Source organism: Desmodus rotundus, chromosome 9, assembly GCF_022682495.2.
Source record: "Desmodus rotundus isolate HL8 chromosome 9, HLdesRot8A.1, whole genome shotgun sequence".
Taxonomy (NCBI): domain Eukaryota; kingdom Metazoa; phylum Chordata; class Mammalia; order Chiroptera; family Phyllostomidae; genus Desmodus; species Desmodus rotundus.
The window spans coordinates 80,718,810-80,738,169 of NC_071395.1; the positions used below are offsets into that span (position 1 = coordinate 80,718,810).

Sequence of the window (19,360 nt, forward strand, 5' to 3'; positions counted from 1 at the left end):
GCATTTTGGAGCTGCGGGGACTGTAGGGGTTACTTTGTTCTAGGCTCACAATGCTGTGTGCAGTGGGGAGACTGAGGTTTGGAAGAGCTAAATTAATTGCCTTCTCATGCAGTTCTTATCTAGAACCAAGACCAGCGTTCTCTCTACCACATTCATTGCTTTCTGTAACTGTCATGTGTGTATCTTTTTCTTCCTGCCCTTCCTTTCTTTTTTCATTTGTCTGTTTATTGCTGTCTCGTTACTTCCATCTACCTTATATTAAGTCCACCACTCCTTTTCTCTATAGAGCTGTTTTCTGGGTTATTTGTTGTTTATAATGACAACAATGAGGAAATTCATAGACTGCCCATATTGGTTCTCTTGTTTTTAAAGTTTGTTCATTTTGAGCAAAGTTTTGCCTCTTCGGCTGCTAAAGTGGTGTTAAACCTGTCAAAATGATTAGTTAGGTTTTTATTTAACTCTTTTTTTTTTACCCAGATATTTACTAAGGGGATTGCTGCCCATCTTTGCCCATTAATGGAAACAATAAAATAATCAGGCTGAGAATAAAGGTACCAGAACAGATTCCCTGGTAGTTGATTAATTGCTTATGTTCTGTATTGATTGGACATTAACCATATCATTTGCCTTTTTTTTTTTAATAGCCCTATTCTACAAGCTCTTATTTAGCATTGTTTATAAAAATGGGAGAATAGCGTGCACAGTTTTGGTTACATTTTAAACCAGTGGTTTCACCTCCAGTGGTTCTCCAAAGACGGCCACTTGAATAGCCTGCTACGCCCCAGTATTCAGCATTTCCAGTCTCTAAATTGTAAATTGTGTGTCCTTTGGTTTGCCAGGTTATTTTCCTACATGTTTTTGGAGAAAAGGTTTATCTTTTCAATAGTGACTATTCTCCCACAAAACCCATTTTTATCTCTAAATTGTGGGCTCATCCTCTCCATGAAAGGATCCTGATTTATTTCTGCACCAAATCACTGTGTTTTTGTTATGTGCTCTCCTGCAATACCTCGTGTAAGAGTTAATACTTTGTTTGTAATCAGTTGTACTGCTTTATATCTTTAGCTCCATGTAATCGTATACCCTTATCTCCTCAATTTATGGAGCTGAGTTAGCTGATATCAATGGGATAAAAGAAATGATGAATCTTAGCCAGATTCCTAACTCAGTCCAGCATTTCAGCTTTGCTGTTTAGCTGTATAGAAACCCGAATATTTTTCTTTCTCCACTCCCCTCAGCCAAGTCCCAGCAGAAATGTTTCAGAAAGCTCTGCATGGTTTGTTATCAAATTACTCGACGTCAACCCATGCCCGGTCTACTGACTTTAAGCAGGTGAACATTTTGTCGCCCTGTATGAAAAAGCTGAAGTTGCGGACCCGCACACAGCTCAGCTTTTTGCTGCAAACTTTCCATGTCGATGGAAGAGTCTGCTTTCTAGATGCCTGGTGCTTAGCGGGGCCAGCCACTAAGCTGTATTTTCTTGCGGTTGCCAACATTGTCTGCAGTTACATCAGCTAGGTAAGAAATTCATGAAATCCCACCCCAACCCCCAAGCATTAAATTCATGCTTACTTAAGTTCCTTAAGTTAAATTAAATTATTTAAATTAAAATTTGGGTGGTAATTCATCCGTCACCAGCTTTTGAGGAAGTGACGGTCACTTACATAAAGCAGTTGTCTCTGAAAATGCATTCTTCTTGACAAATTATCATAGCCCTCTTATCTCTCCCCTTACCACAAAGAGGGCTGTTTTATAAATCCATATTTGAAAATGCATAAATGACTCTTCTGACTCCCTCCCTGGTAGAAATTGAACTTGGCCTCAGGGGAGCCGGTGGATAGTATTCCGAGTTTAGTGCCTATAAATTACTTAAGTGTGGTCCTTTTAGCTGAATGTACATAAAACTTTGCCTCTTTAGATTTTCCCAAATGCCTCTAAAAGAATCCTGAAGAGAAGGCGTAACATTTACTCTATGACACATAAAAATATTTCAAATTGGACATTATGACCCATTGTTAGAACCACTGTAGCTGAGCTGGATGTACATGAGTTGGAGAACCAAGGTTAAAACTAGAAAATAAACCCTATCTACCTAAAAATGTATATGGGACTTTCTTTTGCTTAAGGCCAAGCCAGGAGTGGCTCTTTGAGATGAGGAGCAGTAAAGCCTTTTTTTAAAGCCATGTCAAGTGCATCATCCCTGCGTCTTTAACAGCAAGTGCACCAGAAACAGAAGTGGAGATGGAACTGTGCGGACTTAGTACGCACCAAAAAGAAGTCAGTTCGCTCCATTTCCAGTGCGAGGTTTAATTTGTGATTTACCAGGGTCTCCTAATATTTTTCACACTGTAATTTAACCCAATAAACATTCGAACACCTATTTGGTAGGTGTACGCTAGGCACCCCGGGACGTTGAAAGAGGGAAGACCCAGGGCACCAAAGATTTGACAGCCTTTTCCTGTGGATCTCAGTATCGAGTTTGGAGCCGAAGTTACTTCTTTCTGATTACAGCTCTGTGTCCACACAGTTACTTGACTTTTAAGTACAAGAGCAACACCACAGTGCTCTGTAGGAGGTAACCGAAATTCCAGATATTAATGCCATGGACATTCATTGCTTACTATACACGAGGGACTCTGCTAGACCCAAGGGAACGGGGGAGCTAGTAGAACGGACACCCGCCCTCAGACAGTCAGTAGCCTTTAGAACAGTAACAACTGTGAAGTGTACACAAGTAACTGTTGTGATGTGTTTGGTGGTACTTGTCATGTTGTACCTTGTATTATAAAGTATTTTGACAGCAAAGGGGTATTTGTTTGGAAGAATCAGGTAATAATTATGGCAACAATTTTATAATATATTTTTTACCACAAAAAAAAATGTGAGGTGTTACAATTTTTTTAAAAAGCCTGTGATCTATTTTAAATACTTTTTACTAGAAAAAAATCTTTATTTTTTTTATTTTTTATTTTTTGGAGCAAAGATCTATTGAATCGAGTTTTGTTTCAAATCACTTCTTTCTCTGTATTTTGGAGCTGTGTCCAGGCCTGTCCATTATCTACTCCCTTTGCTTCTGTAGTGCAGGCCTCCCTCCTGGGAAGCCCAGTGGGTCAGCCGGGAGGTGCACACCTTCCCAGACCGGCAGTGCAGGCGGCCGTGTGCGCAGCGGTGGTTCATCAGAACCGTCTCTCTGAGCCTTGTGCACTGCGTGCACTCCGCTCTGTCGTGCCGTGCGGTGCAGACGTTGCGCTCTTCACAGCTGAAGGCCAGCGGCCGCACCCGCAGAACAACCGCAGCTTGCAGTACTGCGGTGGTCTGGAGCCCACCCTGGAAGGTCTCAGATGGGCTGCAGAACTAGCTCCGAGTCAGCAACACTCCCGGTGTGTTTCCCGGGGTTAAAATGTCTCCCTCTAGAAGAAACTTACTTTGAGACTACTTAAAACATTCAAATCGTCTCAGAGATCTTTAGGGAACTGCTTATGGTATCTGCAGACCTTTATTTGGTGAGTCCTTGATTTATTTTTCTTCTTTTTTTTTTTGATATTGCCCTATATTTAAGGGAGGAAAATAATTATAAACTGAAGAATTGCTTGATGTAATTTCTGCCAATTTTTTATTCTGTTTAATTCTTGATTTAAACTAAAATTCTAAATTGTAGTAATGATGGTGAAAACACAGCTATCTATAAAATTGTAAATTCTACCACTTATTCACAGAGTGTAATATTTAGGAAATTAATGATCAAAGTTCAGTAATTAAAACCAGATTCCTTTTGAAAACCAGGGAACATCATAATTATCCAGTATCTAATCATATTTCACCCTTGTTAAGAATCTTAAGGACATCACTCACTTTTGTTTTTTCTTCCATTCTGTGTCTGTGAAGCCTCTCTGCCTTGCTCTAAATCAGCAGTTTTCATGCAGCTGTTTCCTCATCAAGGTACCCTTTACTGCCGTCGCCTTTGCACGAAACACTGCTTTCCTCGCTCTCGTCTTGGGCACTCAGCATGAGACCTCATTCAGCAGCCCCTGAAAGCACAGTCTGGCTTAGCGCCTGAGGGACTCTAAAGGCTCTGCTTCAAGGTCTGGATGCTTACTGACTCTGCAGCACCCTGTGCCCTGCCTTCGACAAGGAGACTGAGGAGGAGCTGCTCCCTCTCCCCCAAACACTGAAGATGCAGTACCAGCCCTGGGCTAACACGGGCATGTGTGCAAGGAACCCTGGGGAGAGTTAAAAGAGAAAGCAGGCTATGTAGTTTGAGGAAGAGTTTTCCCCAAATATAAAACTAACCTCAGTGTTTCCTTACAAATTAACACTGGCTATCCACTTTGTCACCCATGTTTTTTTTAAAAAAAGGAATATGGTCTTTACTTATCTCTAAGCACTAAGAGGGAAAAATGTGATACACTCATGTCTACTTTATAAAAGATGCCTTTTCTTTCTTTTACTCTTTTATAATTATTATGTAGAAAGATCAGACCTCGTAGAAAAAGAAGTGTTGGCAAGTGATGTAAGTCCATTAATTTTTTTAATTATTACAGTTACTATTTTGTACTTCTAGCTCAAAATACAAATATTTCTAAATATATATTTAATACATGTCCATGAATGTATATACTATAGCATAAGAAGCTACAGTTGCCTTTTCCTCTAAGAAGATTTATTAATTTTTGTGCTTATTTACATTAGCTTCAGTAATTTTACAAATTCTAGTGTAAAATTGAAGCTCTATGCATTTGTTCCTAAACTCCTTTCAGTACATCACTTGGTCTCTTTTATTTCAGGTGTTAGGGGAATCTTAATTTATACAGTCGTTACGTTGTCTGTGTGCGAAGTCTTCACGTCGATTATCTGATCCTTCTAAAGACCCTTTGAAGTAGACACACGTGCTCTACTATAGTGGCCGCTCTAACAGCCAGATAAGAGTGGTGACCCATCCAAGACTCAGACCTGGGTCTTCTGACATGTCCTCCTTCTCACACGTGTAGTAAGACTTTCCGAGCAGGCTCGCCCATTAAACGGGCAGCAGAGCAGGCCCAGCGGGCGGTGGGGGTTGGTTAGTGTTGGGCGCTCTGCAACTTCTCTCAGGTCGCCTGACCCGTTCTCCTCAGCTCCTCCAGAGCTGAAAGGGATCCAGTCCTTGTTCTTATGTCATGAAAACCTTAGCTTCTAGTTTGGGAAACCATTTTGGTGTTTTAAAAAAATAAAGGAATTTTAGAAAATTGTTTTAATTGTTTGTCAGGCTGGATCTATATCCCTGGTTGTCAGAATAAACAAACCCCGATACCTGCCTTCAAGGAACTCGTGTTCGAGCAGAGGAAACAGACATGTGACCCAAACAACTGAAATGTAATCTACTGCTTTTCCCATTTACTCAGTTCACTAAGTTTTGTCCAAAACGCCTTTTATTTAGTATTTTCTCTCTATCTATAGCCACCACAATGCATTGAAGCTCAGTGCTTGTTTATACCCTCCTGTAGGAGGCCCCAGCTTCCTCGGCCCCGTGTGGTCGTAACCGGCCATATATGTTTGACCACAGCATTCGGGGGGGGGGGGGAGGATTTGAACTAGCAAGTCAGAACCACATGCATTTTTACCTTTATATCCTTTGGGTGGTCACCCCTGGGTTTCTGCCACCTCATGGACTTTTGCTTTTGTACCCTCTGAGGGTCAGAAGGGAGAGCCAGTGCACAGGGGCATAAGAGACCAGAATGCGAGGCCTCAGAGAAGCCTTGGCAAGAACAGCAGGTACCAGTACGGGTGGTCTGTCTCCACCTGAGTGGTCCGGCCGATGATTGAGAAGTTTTCCTATAGGATGCTGAAACCAAATCCTTCACCAACTTCTAGAGAGGTTTCTAGATGTGATTTTAGAGGGTAATAAGAAGCCCACATTCTCCAAAGTGAGAATGATGCTTAGAACCCTAAATGCCATAATCCGACACCCTGATCTTTCTACCACCATCCTGTTCCACGCAACTTGACTTTTTCAAGGGGCTGTATTTTGGTATAAGTATAGTACGCGTTTTACTTTAAAGTGACCCCCCAGTATTTGTATGTCAGCTTTGATCCTTAATGTAAAACCTTCTCGCTGTGAAGTTGCACTTAGGAATCACAGCCACGCCACATTTACCTGTGTGTGACTTGTAGAGTTGGGCCACCAAGTAGGAAGAAAACACACACAAAAACAAGAACTGGATTGAGATGAAAATTGAATTGGACAGTAGAAGTAGAACCTCAACGTAGCGTGAAGCTTTGTGCTGTGAATGACAGGGCTAAGTCAGTGATACTGTAACATTTTTAATTAAAAGGAACATGTGCTCATTAGGAGAAAAATAGAAGAAAAACATGCATAATTCCACCACTCTTAAGACAATCGCTATTAACATTTTGGTGCATCGCTTTCCAGTTGCTTTTCTTTATATAATTGAGGTCATGGTATGTGTAAAATGTTGTGGCTTATTTTTTTACCCTTAAAATTTAACAAAAGATAAATAAGGCTTTTAATTGTTTTTATTTAGCTGTATGAAGGTTATTTGCTTAATAAAACAGAAAATGGAATATTCTTAGTATTTCTTTGAATTTGCCTTCACCCTAGTGACTGAATCTATGTAACTACAATTTTTTAAAAAATATTTATTGATTGATTTTTAGAGAGAGAGATCTATTTGTTGTTCTACTTATTGATGTATGCATTGGTTGATTCTTGTGTGTGCCATGACCAGGGATCGAACCTGCAACCTTGGTGTAGCAGGACAGCGCTCTAACCAACTGAGCTAGCCGGCCAGTGCTGTAACTACAATGTATGTCATCTTAATCCTTAATGTCCTTGAGCAGGCCATTGTTCTCAGATAGAAGCATTGCCACCTTGCAGTGTGATGACTGCTGTCCTCCCAGGGTGAGCCACTGTCCAGCAGCAGCAAGGCTGCACCAAAGGTGGCTGCACAAGAGAGCCCGGGCAGCAGGTTGCCGGCAGACGGCCACAGGCCCTCCTAGTGGTTGCACGCTGTATCTCTCTCCATGGCCATCACCTAATTGTTTCAGACTCCTATCTTTTAAAAGTCCTACTTTTCCCAGAATCTTATTTCCTATTACAGTGACCCCAGAAAAGCACTTGTAGGCTTGACCTTGTAGGCCACATGCACATTTAGGAAGTGGAAAGTCAAATGCACTGCTAAGTTCATGACAGAGGATCTTCAGATGGAGGAAGCTTCTTAAAAAATTGTCTTTTTCAGAAAATATGGCACTAACCCCTGGAGATCAGGGGTTGTGTGCTTTTTGGCTCTGAATTACAGCCATCACATTTTAATGTGAAACATTCAGTGCAACCAGTATTACCAAAAATGACATCAGCGAGGTCTTAGAGCAAAACAAAAATGAATCTTTTTAAACGATCTTTTCCCTTCTGGTGCTTTTATTCGAGTAGACAAAATAAGACATATACAAGTTGTGATAGCATAGTCAGAATGTAATAAACCTGAATGCCCCAGAAAATCAGGAAGGAAAAAGGAGAAAGTAGTTCCGGCAGGAGGCAGAAGAATGCATCAGGAAGGAAACAGGTGAGAATAAATACGGATTGAATTTTATCCTGTAGAGATAGGCAAGGCAATATAAAGAGCCCGCACAAACAAGTTCAGGGGCCCTTTCAGGAGATGAGCGGCCTGCTTTCGATTTTGATGTTTCTTTTTTAAATAGTTCTGGAGAAGATGCAAATTTATATGCAGAAGAGAATGAAAAATCATCCAGAATCCTGTTACCCAGAGAAAAGTTCTGTGAACTAACCTTCATCTTTTCCCACATGTGATTAGATTAGAATAGAACAGACTTAAAGATTATGCTTGGCTCCTTCCTGGAGAAGTGTTGCTGAGCTGTAACTCATCAACAAACACCTGCAGGTGCCCAGGTTCCTTCGATAAGTTCAAGACAGCAGAGCTCTCCCGAGCCTGTGTAAGTCAGCCCCGTGCCTGCAGGTAGACGCCTTTTGCTCTGACGCGAATTCAAGGCTGAGTTCAGGTAAAGGCTGTATGGTCCTAGAAGGCAGTCACTGCAAATCTGTGTCCTGTTCAGGAGCCAACAAGTAGATGAATGGGTCTGTGTACATTTTCTAGAACATAAAGTTTTAGATTTGAAACACTACTTTTCATCCAAAAATGAAAATTTTTCCATTCTCAAATTTAATGTTTATTTTAAAGTTCAAACAGTATAGATAAGAATAAAGTAAAAAATTACCTGAAATAACACCATCCAGAAATAGCATATTTTAGCAAATGTTTCCCCAGCCTTTTTCCGCCCTACTCCTAAATTATGGTTATCTCCTATCAGTAAATATCAATCAGTACTTTACATTTTGGTACAAACTGCTAACATGCTCTCCAGCTATTTGCTTTCCCACCAGTGGCTACGCTAAAGGTGGGTGTAATCAGTGCGATTATTTTGGTAAGCTTTATTGACGTGTAACAGACAGGAAAGTGCAAAGATCATAAGTTTACAATCTAATGATCTTTTAAGAAGTAAACACACTTAAAAATGCAGCATGCAGATCAAGGAACAGAACATCGCCAGCAGCCCTCATGCTCTCTTTTCAGTCGCTGCTTCCCGGAGGTGGGTGGCCACTATGCTGTGACCTGTCTGATCTGCAGTCTTTGCGCATCTGCAGGGCAAACAGCCTGTTGTTTTTGTTCTGGTTACTGTCATGAAGGCAGGACTTAGGTTATTTGTTGAGTGCATTGCAGAGCCCCCGTTGGGAGGCTTAATCTCCCCGAGAGGAGGGGATGGCATCTGTTGAAGGTGCAGAACGTGATGACTTGCCATGGTTGGAAAGAGAAGGTCAAAGAGGAGATTCTACAGTGTGACCTTTGTGATAGTGTATTACTTTCTCTGTAAATATTTGAGTTCCTTTTGGACAGGCACTATGATTAAAAAAATCAAAAGCATCTGCCTTTTCTTTTGCAATGGTGAATTTCAGTGTCTTCTGCAACTGGAGAGTATGTATATTCTGTGTATAAGCCCCAGTGGAGATACGTGGCTAGAAGCTGACCTCTGCTAAAAGCTTCTGTATGATTTGGAGGGACTTCTCGTCTCCCCTAGCCGCTGCCAGCCTTTCATTCAGCTCAAGCCTGCCTGCCTCTAGCAACTTCTTGTGTTGGTTTTTTTTCCTTCTGCTTTTTCTCTGCTGTGATAGCAAAACTCGCTTACCGAACTGTGAGGCTTTCTGTGTGACAGGTTTTTGTAAACAGTCCAGCAGTTAACTATTAAAATGAAATATGCAAAAACAGTCCTCCCAGGTTGTGGCTTGTATACAAGTCATGAGATCCAGTCCTGGAGCTCAGCACCAGAGAGGGAGTAACCGGCCACTCTGCTTCTCCCCAGGAATCGACAAGGAGAACGTGGAACTCTCCCCGACCACCGGGCACTGTAACAGTGGACGGACTCGCCATGGATCCGCAAGCCAAGTGCAGAAGCAAAGAAGCACTGGCAGTTTCAAACGTAATAGCATTAAGAAGATCGTGTGAAGCCTTCTTTCTTTCCTTGTTCAAGGAGACTTAACTTCCACGGGCTCTTCACTAGTGACCCCATCACCACCGTGCTGTGATGCTGCACCTCACTTTTGTAAAGAGCCCGTCTGTCCGTCTGCCATGTTGCCGGGTGATCCATTCTTGGAAGCATTGCCTAAATTTAATGCTGCTTTTTCTTTAACTTCTTTCCTCCTACTTTTGGTGTGTCTGTTTAAGCAAGTGTTCAGAACGGCTTCAAAGAAAGTGGGAGGTCAGGACACTTGCACTGAGAGCATCCCAGTGTGAGAGAGGATGGGTCCTCACTGCTACTGCTGGCCAGCTGTGACAGCCATTTGCACAGAGCTCTGCCTTCTGTTTCCCTCATCATGCAAAGTAAAGTGTTAGCCTTATTTACACACTTTTCAAGGTGGAGGTTTATGGGAGAAACATTATGATAACCCCAGTATACTTAATCTTTTAGCTGTGGACTTTTTTTTTACCCTACAAAACTGAAGGAACCATAGAGGTCAAGCCTCAGTGACCTCACGCCATAAAGCCACAGGCACGGTACTTTGAGGGGTGGAGGGATTTCTGTTTTGTAGTGGGTTCTTAAGAAATACTAACACTTCAGTATTAGCAATAATTACAAGAAAATAAGTGTGACCACGTATATCTTAACATTACTGAATTAAAGCAAAGGGTTCTGAGGCCTGATCCAAACTCAGTCATTCGAACTAGTTTATTTTTTTCCAGCTGATTATCTTTTAATCTTTAAATATGCTAACGGTTGTTGTTTTTTGCTTTTGTAAGCCCAAACTATACTAAGTATAGTAATTATACATTTTTCCCCTCCTCCTCCTCTTCACTAAATAATTCCGAGCAGGGCAACCAGTGAACAGTGTTGAAAATTGCTCCTACGAGGTAACTTTATAGAAAGTCCGCATTAGCTCCGTGGCGAAGTGGAATGGTACGCAGCTTTTTGAGTAGCTGTTGCTTTTATTTTGTTCAGTAATTTCCCCAGAAACGGGATAAGATGTATATTAACAAACGTCTTTGATAAAATATAGTTTAAATGTCTTGTATTCTTCCCCCTTCCCTCGAAAAGAATCAGGAATCTCTGTAGCAAAACATTTGGCTTGTGTGTGACGGAATCGCATGTGATCAGTGTGAAAAGACTAGCCTACCTGGTGCGCCACTAGAGAGCCGGCAGAGGTGCTGCTACACGCGTGGGAGGGACCGTGATGGCTGGGGTTTCCATGGTGACGCAGATCCGGTTTCTCTGGGGTGCCCGCAGTGGGCAAACTGATTTGACTGCAGAGAGCATATTAGTGTTTGGGATGTTGTCATTTAGGACTAAAACATATTTATTACAAAAAGATACTACCCCCTAGTTCCAGGTTCCCTTCATATTTTAAGACGTAATGGCTTCAGGAGGGGAGAGGAACCCAGGGGAGGGGGCAGTTTCCAGTAGTGCTATTTCATAAATAGATTCCAGTGAATTAAATTCCACAGCTAAATCAATAAATAATGGTACCTGTAAGTGTTCTGATTTTAATAATATAACACATTTCACATTTATCCACACAGTAACAATGTAATATGTTCATGTAAATAAAATTGCTTTTGATATTCAGAAATAACAAGAATTTAATCTTTTTAATTTGTTTACAGTCCTGGGAAAAGAACCATTTGCCAAAATAAAAGGGAAAAACACCTTAGTACTAGTAGGTATTTTGGCATATTGGAAAGTACTGAAGACAGGTACAATCAACTAAACTTTTGTTTTTAACTGTTGTAGAGTCTGCATTAGAATAGAATGTTTATAATAACAGAGCAACTAAGACCATGAAGAAGCTAAGACTAGAACTGTTTAGAAGTAGGTCCTTAGCAGCCCAGTGCCAAGGGTGCCGAGCTGCTGCACAGGCCTGGGTTCTCGCACACCCGGTGCTTCTGGGGGAGGTCTCACCCCCTTGGCTCCTGAAATAGAAGCAAATGTGAGCCTTTAGTCATGTGGGTTCCCTGGTTTTCCTCTTTTTGGGGGGATTTGGTGCATATGACAGCAGGCATTGTTATGCTATTTTGCTTCTCCCATCAAAATAGATAAACTCCAAAGGCTTGCTGTTAAAAATACTTTTCCGTAAACAAGTTTTCCGAGGTATGATATTTCTTAAACGTACTCATTATTTGCCTCTAGTGTGTGAATGGAATGAATTCACTCGAAGCGCCTCATGAAATGATCAGCGCTGCACAAATCAAAACCGAGCCGCCTTTGGACCGCAGGAGTGCTTTTGACCGTGCGTCCTGAGATGGGAGACTCACCGAGTTTGAAATTCTCCTTGTGTAAGGCACTTCTGACTTCAGAGGAAAACCTACTTTCCAAATAATTAAAATGAACGACAAATCTCTCACCAGTATGCTTCCCCTGAGAAAGGAGATACTTTTTGGGCCTCATAACTATAATCGGCACGAGAAATTCTGACATTCAGACACAGTTGCCCGTTTTGCAAAATCTGATGTGTTATAGAGAACATTACAGGTCATGTGCTTTTCGTTTGTGGATGGTTTCCCAGACTTTTTATTCTTTGTTGTTGTTGTTGTTGTTTTTGTCTTTTTTCCCATTTTAAAGAGGAAAACATTAGCTCCTCACGTATGTGTTTTGCATAATGTACCTATTTTGTCACTGCTCCAGCCCCAGGTCGTGCCCTCGTTTGCCAGCGTGGAGAACACGGTGCAGTAGCCTCGGGGGAGAGTGGCAAGCGCTCTGTCCTTGTCCGCCAGCACCCGCGCACCGTCCATCCCTGGCTGCTGGCTCTGGCAGGCCCCCCCCCCGTGCGCGGTCCGCTTCCGCCCCACAGAAGGGGGACACTGGGGCGCACAGTGGAAGCCAGCTGCCCTTCCTGCTTGGTGGGCTTTAGGGTTTTTCCATTTTGTTTTGGGGTTTGGGGGGTTTGTTTTCACACTGTGCCCTTGCCCCCTGGCATAATGCGGCAGGTCTTACTCGGTGTCACGCAGCGGACTCACACAGAATTCACTCCAGTGTCAGCCAGACCGTTTTCTAATGCAGTGTATTCACCTGTACATAGTTTGTGTAAAATTTGACAGAAAAGTATATTTACTACCCTGTAAATACATGTGATGATATATTGTATTATTTTGCTTTTTTGTAAAGCAGTTAGTTGCTGTACATGGATAACAAACAAAAATTTGATTATTCTCGTGTTAGTATTGTTGACTTTTTTCCCCGCGACTGCATTACATCATTTAAAGAAGATGCCGTGTATTGTAAACTTACATTGTATATGAATACTTCCTCTCCTTGCCATCGGACCCAGCCCGGGGCAGTTCGTTCCCCGGTCCACACCCTTGTGAATATGTAAGCAGCTGTGTGCCAGCAGAGGCGTAGCCCGACAGACAGAACCTGTCACTGCAGGGGAACTGTAGAAACCTCTTTCAGGTCATCGTCGTCCCCGCCCCACTTCCCCCTGTGTATGTACTCCCTGCCCCCCTTTTTTAAGTAAAATGTAAATTCAATCTGCTCTAAGATGTGGGGAGTTCTTTCTTCACACGCATCAGCTCTGTTTTCTCACTTCCCCCACTCCTCACTGACCTTTTGAAACATTAGGGCCATTTCCTTTCTTCTAAGGATGACGGGTTCTCCTCCCCCTCGCCCCCCCTCCCACCCCGCCGTGGGTTTCTACTTCCCGGACCTCTCTCAACTAAAGGTAAAATAAGTAATTTTGGTGTAATATGTAGGGGAAGAAAAAGTTTTCCTTCAGCCTCTTAGGGCTCCGGACTGGAACTGGAAATTGAGCTGCCATAACAGGAGAGAACTAAGAATGGATTTGATCCAACTTCTCTCTGACACGGGAGCCTTCACCAGGAAGTGAAGACCTGAAGACACAGTTAAACCCAGTGTCTGTGCCAGGTCCACAGGGGCCTGGGACTGAACCTGCAGCCCCAAAAGGCCGTGCTGCAGTATGTTTCCTTGTCCTCTGCCACTTGCTGAGAGTCAAGCTGGACTTGATAAAGAGAATTAAGCCTGTGTGGTTACGGGGTTCAGAACCTGCCCCCCATGGGGGCCACTTCCTCAATATAAAGTAGGGAAGTCACGCTGGAATCTTCTTAATACAGCCCGTCCCTGGTCAGAAGTTCAGGGAGCTCAACTTAAATATGTTTAAGGGAAGAAAATGTCACCGGGCATCATCTCAGCTGACTTGCTCAAAGAAACATTTTCAATGGGTTATAATTGCACCAAGCCCTACGCCAGGCGTTGCAGAAGCAAAAAAGAAAGGAGGTTGGCCTTTGCCCTCTGTGAGCTCAGTTTAGTGAGGAAAACAGTCACATAGCCAATGACCACAGTGTCCCAAGGTGTGGACTGGGTCCTCAGACAGTTGCAGAGTGACTGGTGGGATTGGTGGTTGAAGAGTGACTGGTGGGATTGATGGTTGAGGATTTGGGTCTTGAAAGATGGCCCACAATTTTGCCTGGGGGGAGATGCATCCACCTGTTGAGCCGTTGAAAATAGGGCTGTGGAATCTGGACTGTGTCAGGAGGTCACAGAGGCAGGGGGACGACCCGGCCCTAGAGCTGCTCATTACAATGTCATGATCATCAGCTGCCCCTGTCTTCCCAGTCACATACATCCCGGGTCTCCAGATACAGGCACCGTGCCCCATTCAAGGCGCTGGGTGCCCGGCTGCTGCACGACGAGGCTCTGTCGTTGCAGAACTCTGTAAATAGGGTCAGTAGAGGAAAGGCCCCATTCACAGTAGCAACCCCGTGCAAATCCCTCCCGAGCTGGAGGTGATGTGTGTAAAGATCTGGTGAAAGCTCTCATCCAGATCGAGTTTTCACATATCAGTAATGTTTCCAAGATGTATTTTGTTACCTTGTGCATTTAGAAAAACAAGATATATTTCAAAGGCCATTTCAACCCCACAAGAGTAGGGAAGGGAAGGAATCACTAGATAAAGTACAATTCTTTACAAAGGAATTAATTTTGCTGTATGAAAGTCCCCATGTTGTCTTTATTTTCCTGCTGGTGCTGCCGAGTCCGCCCCCACAGCGCCTGTCCGCAGACGGACATGTGAGCCGAGTGAGTGGAGGCAGACCGCGGCTCTGCGTGCGGGAGCGGAATCTCAGAGCTAGTTTCACCCAAGTGAAACCCCACCTCCTGTCAAGATTCCTACTGGGTGAGAGCGTGTCCCAACTAAACGATCCAAGGGTTCACTTTATAGAATAAACAAGAAAGAGCTAAGAAAGGACAATTGGGAGCTTAGTTGGAAACTTTGCTTATGACATGCAACATAGAAATGTTTTAGTATTTCATAAAACTGTGATAATGGTAATTAGACTGGATGAGTAGGATGGAACAGGCAAAAAGGCCCAGATCATGCTATGGTTTATATAAAAGCGCCAGTAACCCTCAAATTTTAGTGGTTTAAAAGCCACAACAGCTCTGCTGTCAGGCCCCCAGAGGGACCGACGGTTGTGCAGAAGGGCAGAGACCAGACGGTGCTGCCCAGTCCTGGGAGGCCAGCACTGTTCACACCTGTGTCGTCACCACAGCCACTGGGACATTTAGACTGGGGGTTAAAGTAAGTTTGAACTAAGTGTAAATAGTTACTTGTGGCCGGTGGCTCCCAGACTGGAGGGCCTTACACTAACATTGAAGGCCTGAGGCCCGATGTTCGATCACTCCTGTCACATCTCTGCCAGAACATGTCACAGAGCTGCACAAAATCACAAGAGCTATCCTTCACCACCCAGCAGGTGGAGGGCTGGAAATGTCGGCCGAGAACATGAAAGTCTCCCGTAACGGGGAAGGACTCGTTACCCTAACGCAGTGGAGGAAACCCTCGAGATTACGTGTTGACTACCTTAACAGATTGAAATGCCCCACGTCCAAAAAAATAGTGCACCTAGAATTTAAAGGCCAACCAATGGGGAAATTGCTCTCATTACAAAGACTTCATAAAAATCAATTTTAAGAAAAGACCCAAGTAGAAAAAGAACTAAGCAAAGGACATAAACCCCACAGAAAGGAGATGCTGTACCAACTGCTAGGGACTACTTGACGGAGATGGTCATCACGCTCATTAGTACCCAAAAAAGATGCAGACCTAAACTGAAATACCATTCTCACCTGTCAAATTAGCAAAGATTTATTTAAGACTTGGTGCCGGTCAGGAGTGTGGTGTGACAGCTCACTGGTACACGTGGCCTCTTCTTTCCGAGTCACTAGCCTTCCAAATATCCACACCATCTACCCAGAAATACTGTATGTGGGAATCTAGCCGAGAGAAGTGACCGACCGTAAAGCCGAGACTCCAGAGCCTCCCTGTCTCTGTTCCTGAGGACCTCAGTGCTGAGGGGTCATCCCAAGACCGAGAAGGGAGCTGACATCAGCGTCAGGGCTGTGCTCTCGTCAGCTGACTCCAGTGTGTCTCCCTGCACATTCACTCGGGTGTCTTGCGTGTGCACACTTACCTTTTTAAAACAGATTTTACCATTTGAGGCCCGTACTCCTGGGTGACCCAGCTGAAAGGAAGACCTTTGGCTCTTGGCAACTGCATCTCCACTTTCTCCTTCCGCAGGGGAGACCCTTCCTCTGGCCTCTTACAGCTAGCTCCCCCTTACTGAGGCCCACTGCCTGCCAGCCACTGCCATCGAGGGCTTTCCACACCTTAGCTCTGCTGTCCCCAGCAGCCCCACTCCGTGGTGCTATAATTACCTCTGTTTTAAGGTGAGAAATATGAGGCACAGAGGTGACACGTAATTTGTCCAAGGGAAGGGGCAGCGGATAGGGAAGGCGTCACTGAGCATCATGAAAATACTCCAGTGGAGTTCTCTAAGAGCAGAGGGTGAGGGCAGCTCACTCCAGAAGACTTCTTGGAGGAGGTGGCATTTGAAGAATGGCTATGGGGGGAGGGGGCCGAGAGGAAGGGAGGGCATTACAAGCAGAGGGAACTCCATGTGCAAAGCAAGCCAGGCATTTCATTAATTCCAAGTGCAGTCATTGTCTTGGGACCGAGGCCCATGCCACACAAACCCCTGGGAGACAATAAGTGCTCAATAAGTGTGTCACAGAGTGTGGTAGGTCGCGTTACCGTTCTGCTGCGTCTTACAGAGCAGAGGGCAGAGCAGGGATCTGAGTGCAGAGGGTCTGCCTGCTTATTGCCTGTGCTGAAAGCAGAGGAGTTTTTCTTTTCAGCAGCAGGGGGCAGCAGAGAAGGCTGAAACCGAGGGAAGGCCCCTATCTGAGGGGACTTCAGGTGGGTGAGACCTAAGGAACCTGGAGGTAAATGCTGGTGCCCTGGCCAAAAGCCACCTTTAGGAGCCATTTTCCGCATCTGATGAGAGGATCTGGAGCCCGGCTGGATAGCATGAGTAAGGTGTTGGCATTCTTCTCGGAATCCTGGAAGGATCGTTAGCCATCGGTTGGTCCTGCTGCCTTCCAAGGGTCAGAAAAGGTTCTGGGTGGGCACCTGCAGTCAGTGAAACCTCTGGATTCCCAGGCACCCCTCCCAGCAAGGAGGGCCAAGGTCTCAAGTCATCCTGCTCACGCTGGACGCAGCCAAGCCCCGCCGGGGCCCGGGCACCCCCAGCAGCCCTGGCTGCATCTGCCAGCGAGCTCTGGCGTCCGAGTGTGTGCATTTCGGGACGGCTGAGAAGGCAAGTGGGTTCACACCAACTTCTTCCCCTCCAGGACGAGAATTATTCATGGTTAAAAAAAACAGAACAGCAGGTCGTGAGCAGGAAGAAAGTGTGAATGCTGCCCCAGTTCCAGACAACGTGGCCGATGACATCGAGGCCCATAAATGAAAGTCAGTAATGCCTCCCCGTTTAGTCTGGCTCTAAACCTCGCTGTGCTGCCACAGTAGAGGCCACACGTGCCAGCACATCACGGGGCACGTTACACTCATTTGTTCACGAAAACCCCGTAGGGCCTCTGCACGGTAGGAACTACTGTCCCCACTTTACAGATAGGAAAACTGAGGCCCAGAGACATTCGCACTCCAGAGTCAGAGGGCTGAATGGGAGGCAGATCTTGGGATTCCAAAGCCTGACTCTTTTTTTAAAAAACTTTATTTATTTATTTATTTGAGAGGGGGAAGGGAGGGAGAAAGAGAGGGAGAGAAACATGGATTTGTTGCCTCTCTCACACCCCCAGCTGGGGACCAGGCCTGCAACCCAGGCACATGTCCTGACTGGGAACCAAACCCGCAACTTTTGGCTCGCAGGCTGGTGCTCAGTGCACTGGGCCGCACCAGCCAGGGCCTAAGTCCTGACTCCTAATTACCTTTCCTAACTTCCGCACACTGTGTGTCCCATCGGTACTGGTTTCCTGTGGCTGCTGTCACAAACTACCACACACTTGCTGGCTTAAAACAACAAACATTCCCTCACAGCTCTAGGGGCCGGAAGACTGAAATCAAGGAGCCAGCAGGGCGGCAGCCCCGCCAGAGGCTCCAGGAGAGATTCTTTCCCACGCCTCTCCCAGCCTGGGGGCTGCCTCCGTCTGACCTCTGCCCCCGGGGCCACGTTGCACCTCCTCTGTTTGTGTCAAATCAGCCTCTGCTTCCCCCCGTGAGGATTCCTGTGACGGCACGTAGGGCCCGCTCAGCTCACCCAGGCTCATCTCATCTCTGGCTCCTTGACTTCGCCACGTTTGCAGAGACTCCTTTTCTGATACAGTGGCACTTACAGGCCCCGCAGATGGGGACGTGGGCACCTCTTGGGGGGCCGCCTTTCAGCCCACCGTACCGTTCCTTCCCTAACCCATCCCTGCAGACCGTAATTGTGTGTATCGGGCACCATGCTAGGAGCTGGGAGCCTGAGATTCAAAGGAAAAATGACAGAGCTGTCCCTGCTGTCTGGGACCTTCTGGTCACTGTGTGGCCTTTCATGCCTACGTCCCAGATGCTCTTGATACATAGCAGGGGGCAGAGATGCCAGGACAGCCGCAACAGCTGGGACCTTCGACTGTGGTACTGTTTCGACACTTCCATGTATCTACTCACCTGGCCCACACAACGGCCTTGTCCCCGCCTGTAGGGCGGCTCCGCATGGTCTGTACTTGTCGCCTCTCTGCACAGAATGCTACAGGAGCACAAGGGAGAGGCAGTCAAGAAAGTGTGGTGAGGGAAGGCTTCCTGCAGGAGGTGTCGCTTCCACTGAATCTGGAAGGACAGGAGTTGGCCAGAGGAAGTGGGATGAGGGAGGGGTAAGAGTGAGAAGGTACCCCAAGCAGGAGGCTGGAGGGAGCTGCAAGGCTCCCAGACAGGAGGGAGGACGGACAGGGACCAGGAGAGGCCTAAGCCAACAGATGGGTCCTCAGCAGGGGGTTGGCCTGACCAAAGTCAGGTCTCTCCCTAGAGAGTGAGCAGGACCCCAGCTGCTCTCTAGGGAGAGCTCTCAGAAAAAGGGGTTGGGAGCCCAGGGGACCTGGCCCCAGGTCCACCTCTCACCACCTGGAAACCCTGGAAATCACACCATCTCAAAGGATCCTTCTAAGCACTGAGCAGGCCCTCTGGACTCCCAGAGCCTGGGCCCTCAGCACAGATCGCATTAGGTTATGGGTGCCCAGCTGTCAGCTCAGGGAGGACAGGGTCTGTGGCTGCTCTCCTTTCTCCAACTGCCAGGTACTCAACAAATAGGTGACGCCCGGGACAGGGTGCCTGTGCTACTACGCCCCGCTGGCCCCCACGGCACAGTGGTGAGTGACAGAACCAGGCCCCACCCGTGTCCCGTGGGGAGACCAGCGGCCATCAAACCGTCACTCAGCAGAGACAAAATGCAGAGCGGAACCCGGCAGGACGGGCAGGGGTCAGGCAGGCCTTCCCCGAGGAAGGGACTTTTGAGTTTGA

At 45.7% G+C, this 19,360-nt stretch overlaps 1 protein-coding gene across 6 annotated transcripts in view; it reads left to right on the forward strand.

Annotated features, from left to right (window-relative positions):
- NF1 (neurofibromin 1) overlaps positions 1-13,027 on the forward strand; it is a 220,448-nt gene extending 207,421 nt beyond the window's left edge. For 5 of the 6 annotated variants that reach the window (XM_053910986.2, XM_053910985.2, XM_053910983.2 and 2 more), the window contains 2 exons: positions 9,367-9,483; positions 11,686-13,027. In XM_053910986.2, coding sequence (XP_053766961.1) covers positions 9,367-9,483; positions 11,686-11,723 — 155 coding nt within the window. In that variant the 3' untranslated portion in view covers positions 11,724-13,027. Of the gene's footprint in view, positions 1-1,238; positions 1,519-9,366; positions 9,489-11,685 lie in introns of those variants that run through there. The other variant, XR_008425115.2, reaches the window with a different exon arrangement.
- The last annotated feature ends 6,333 nt before the right edge of the window (positions 13,028-19,360 follow it).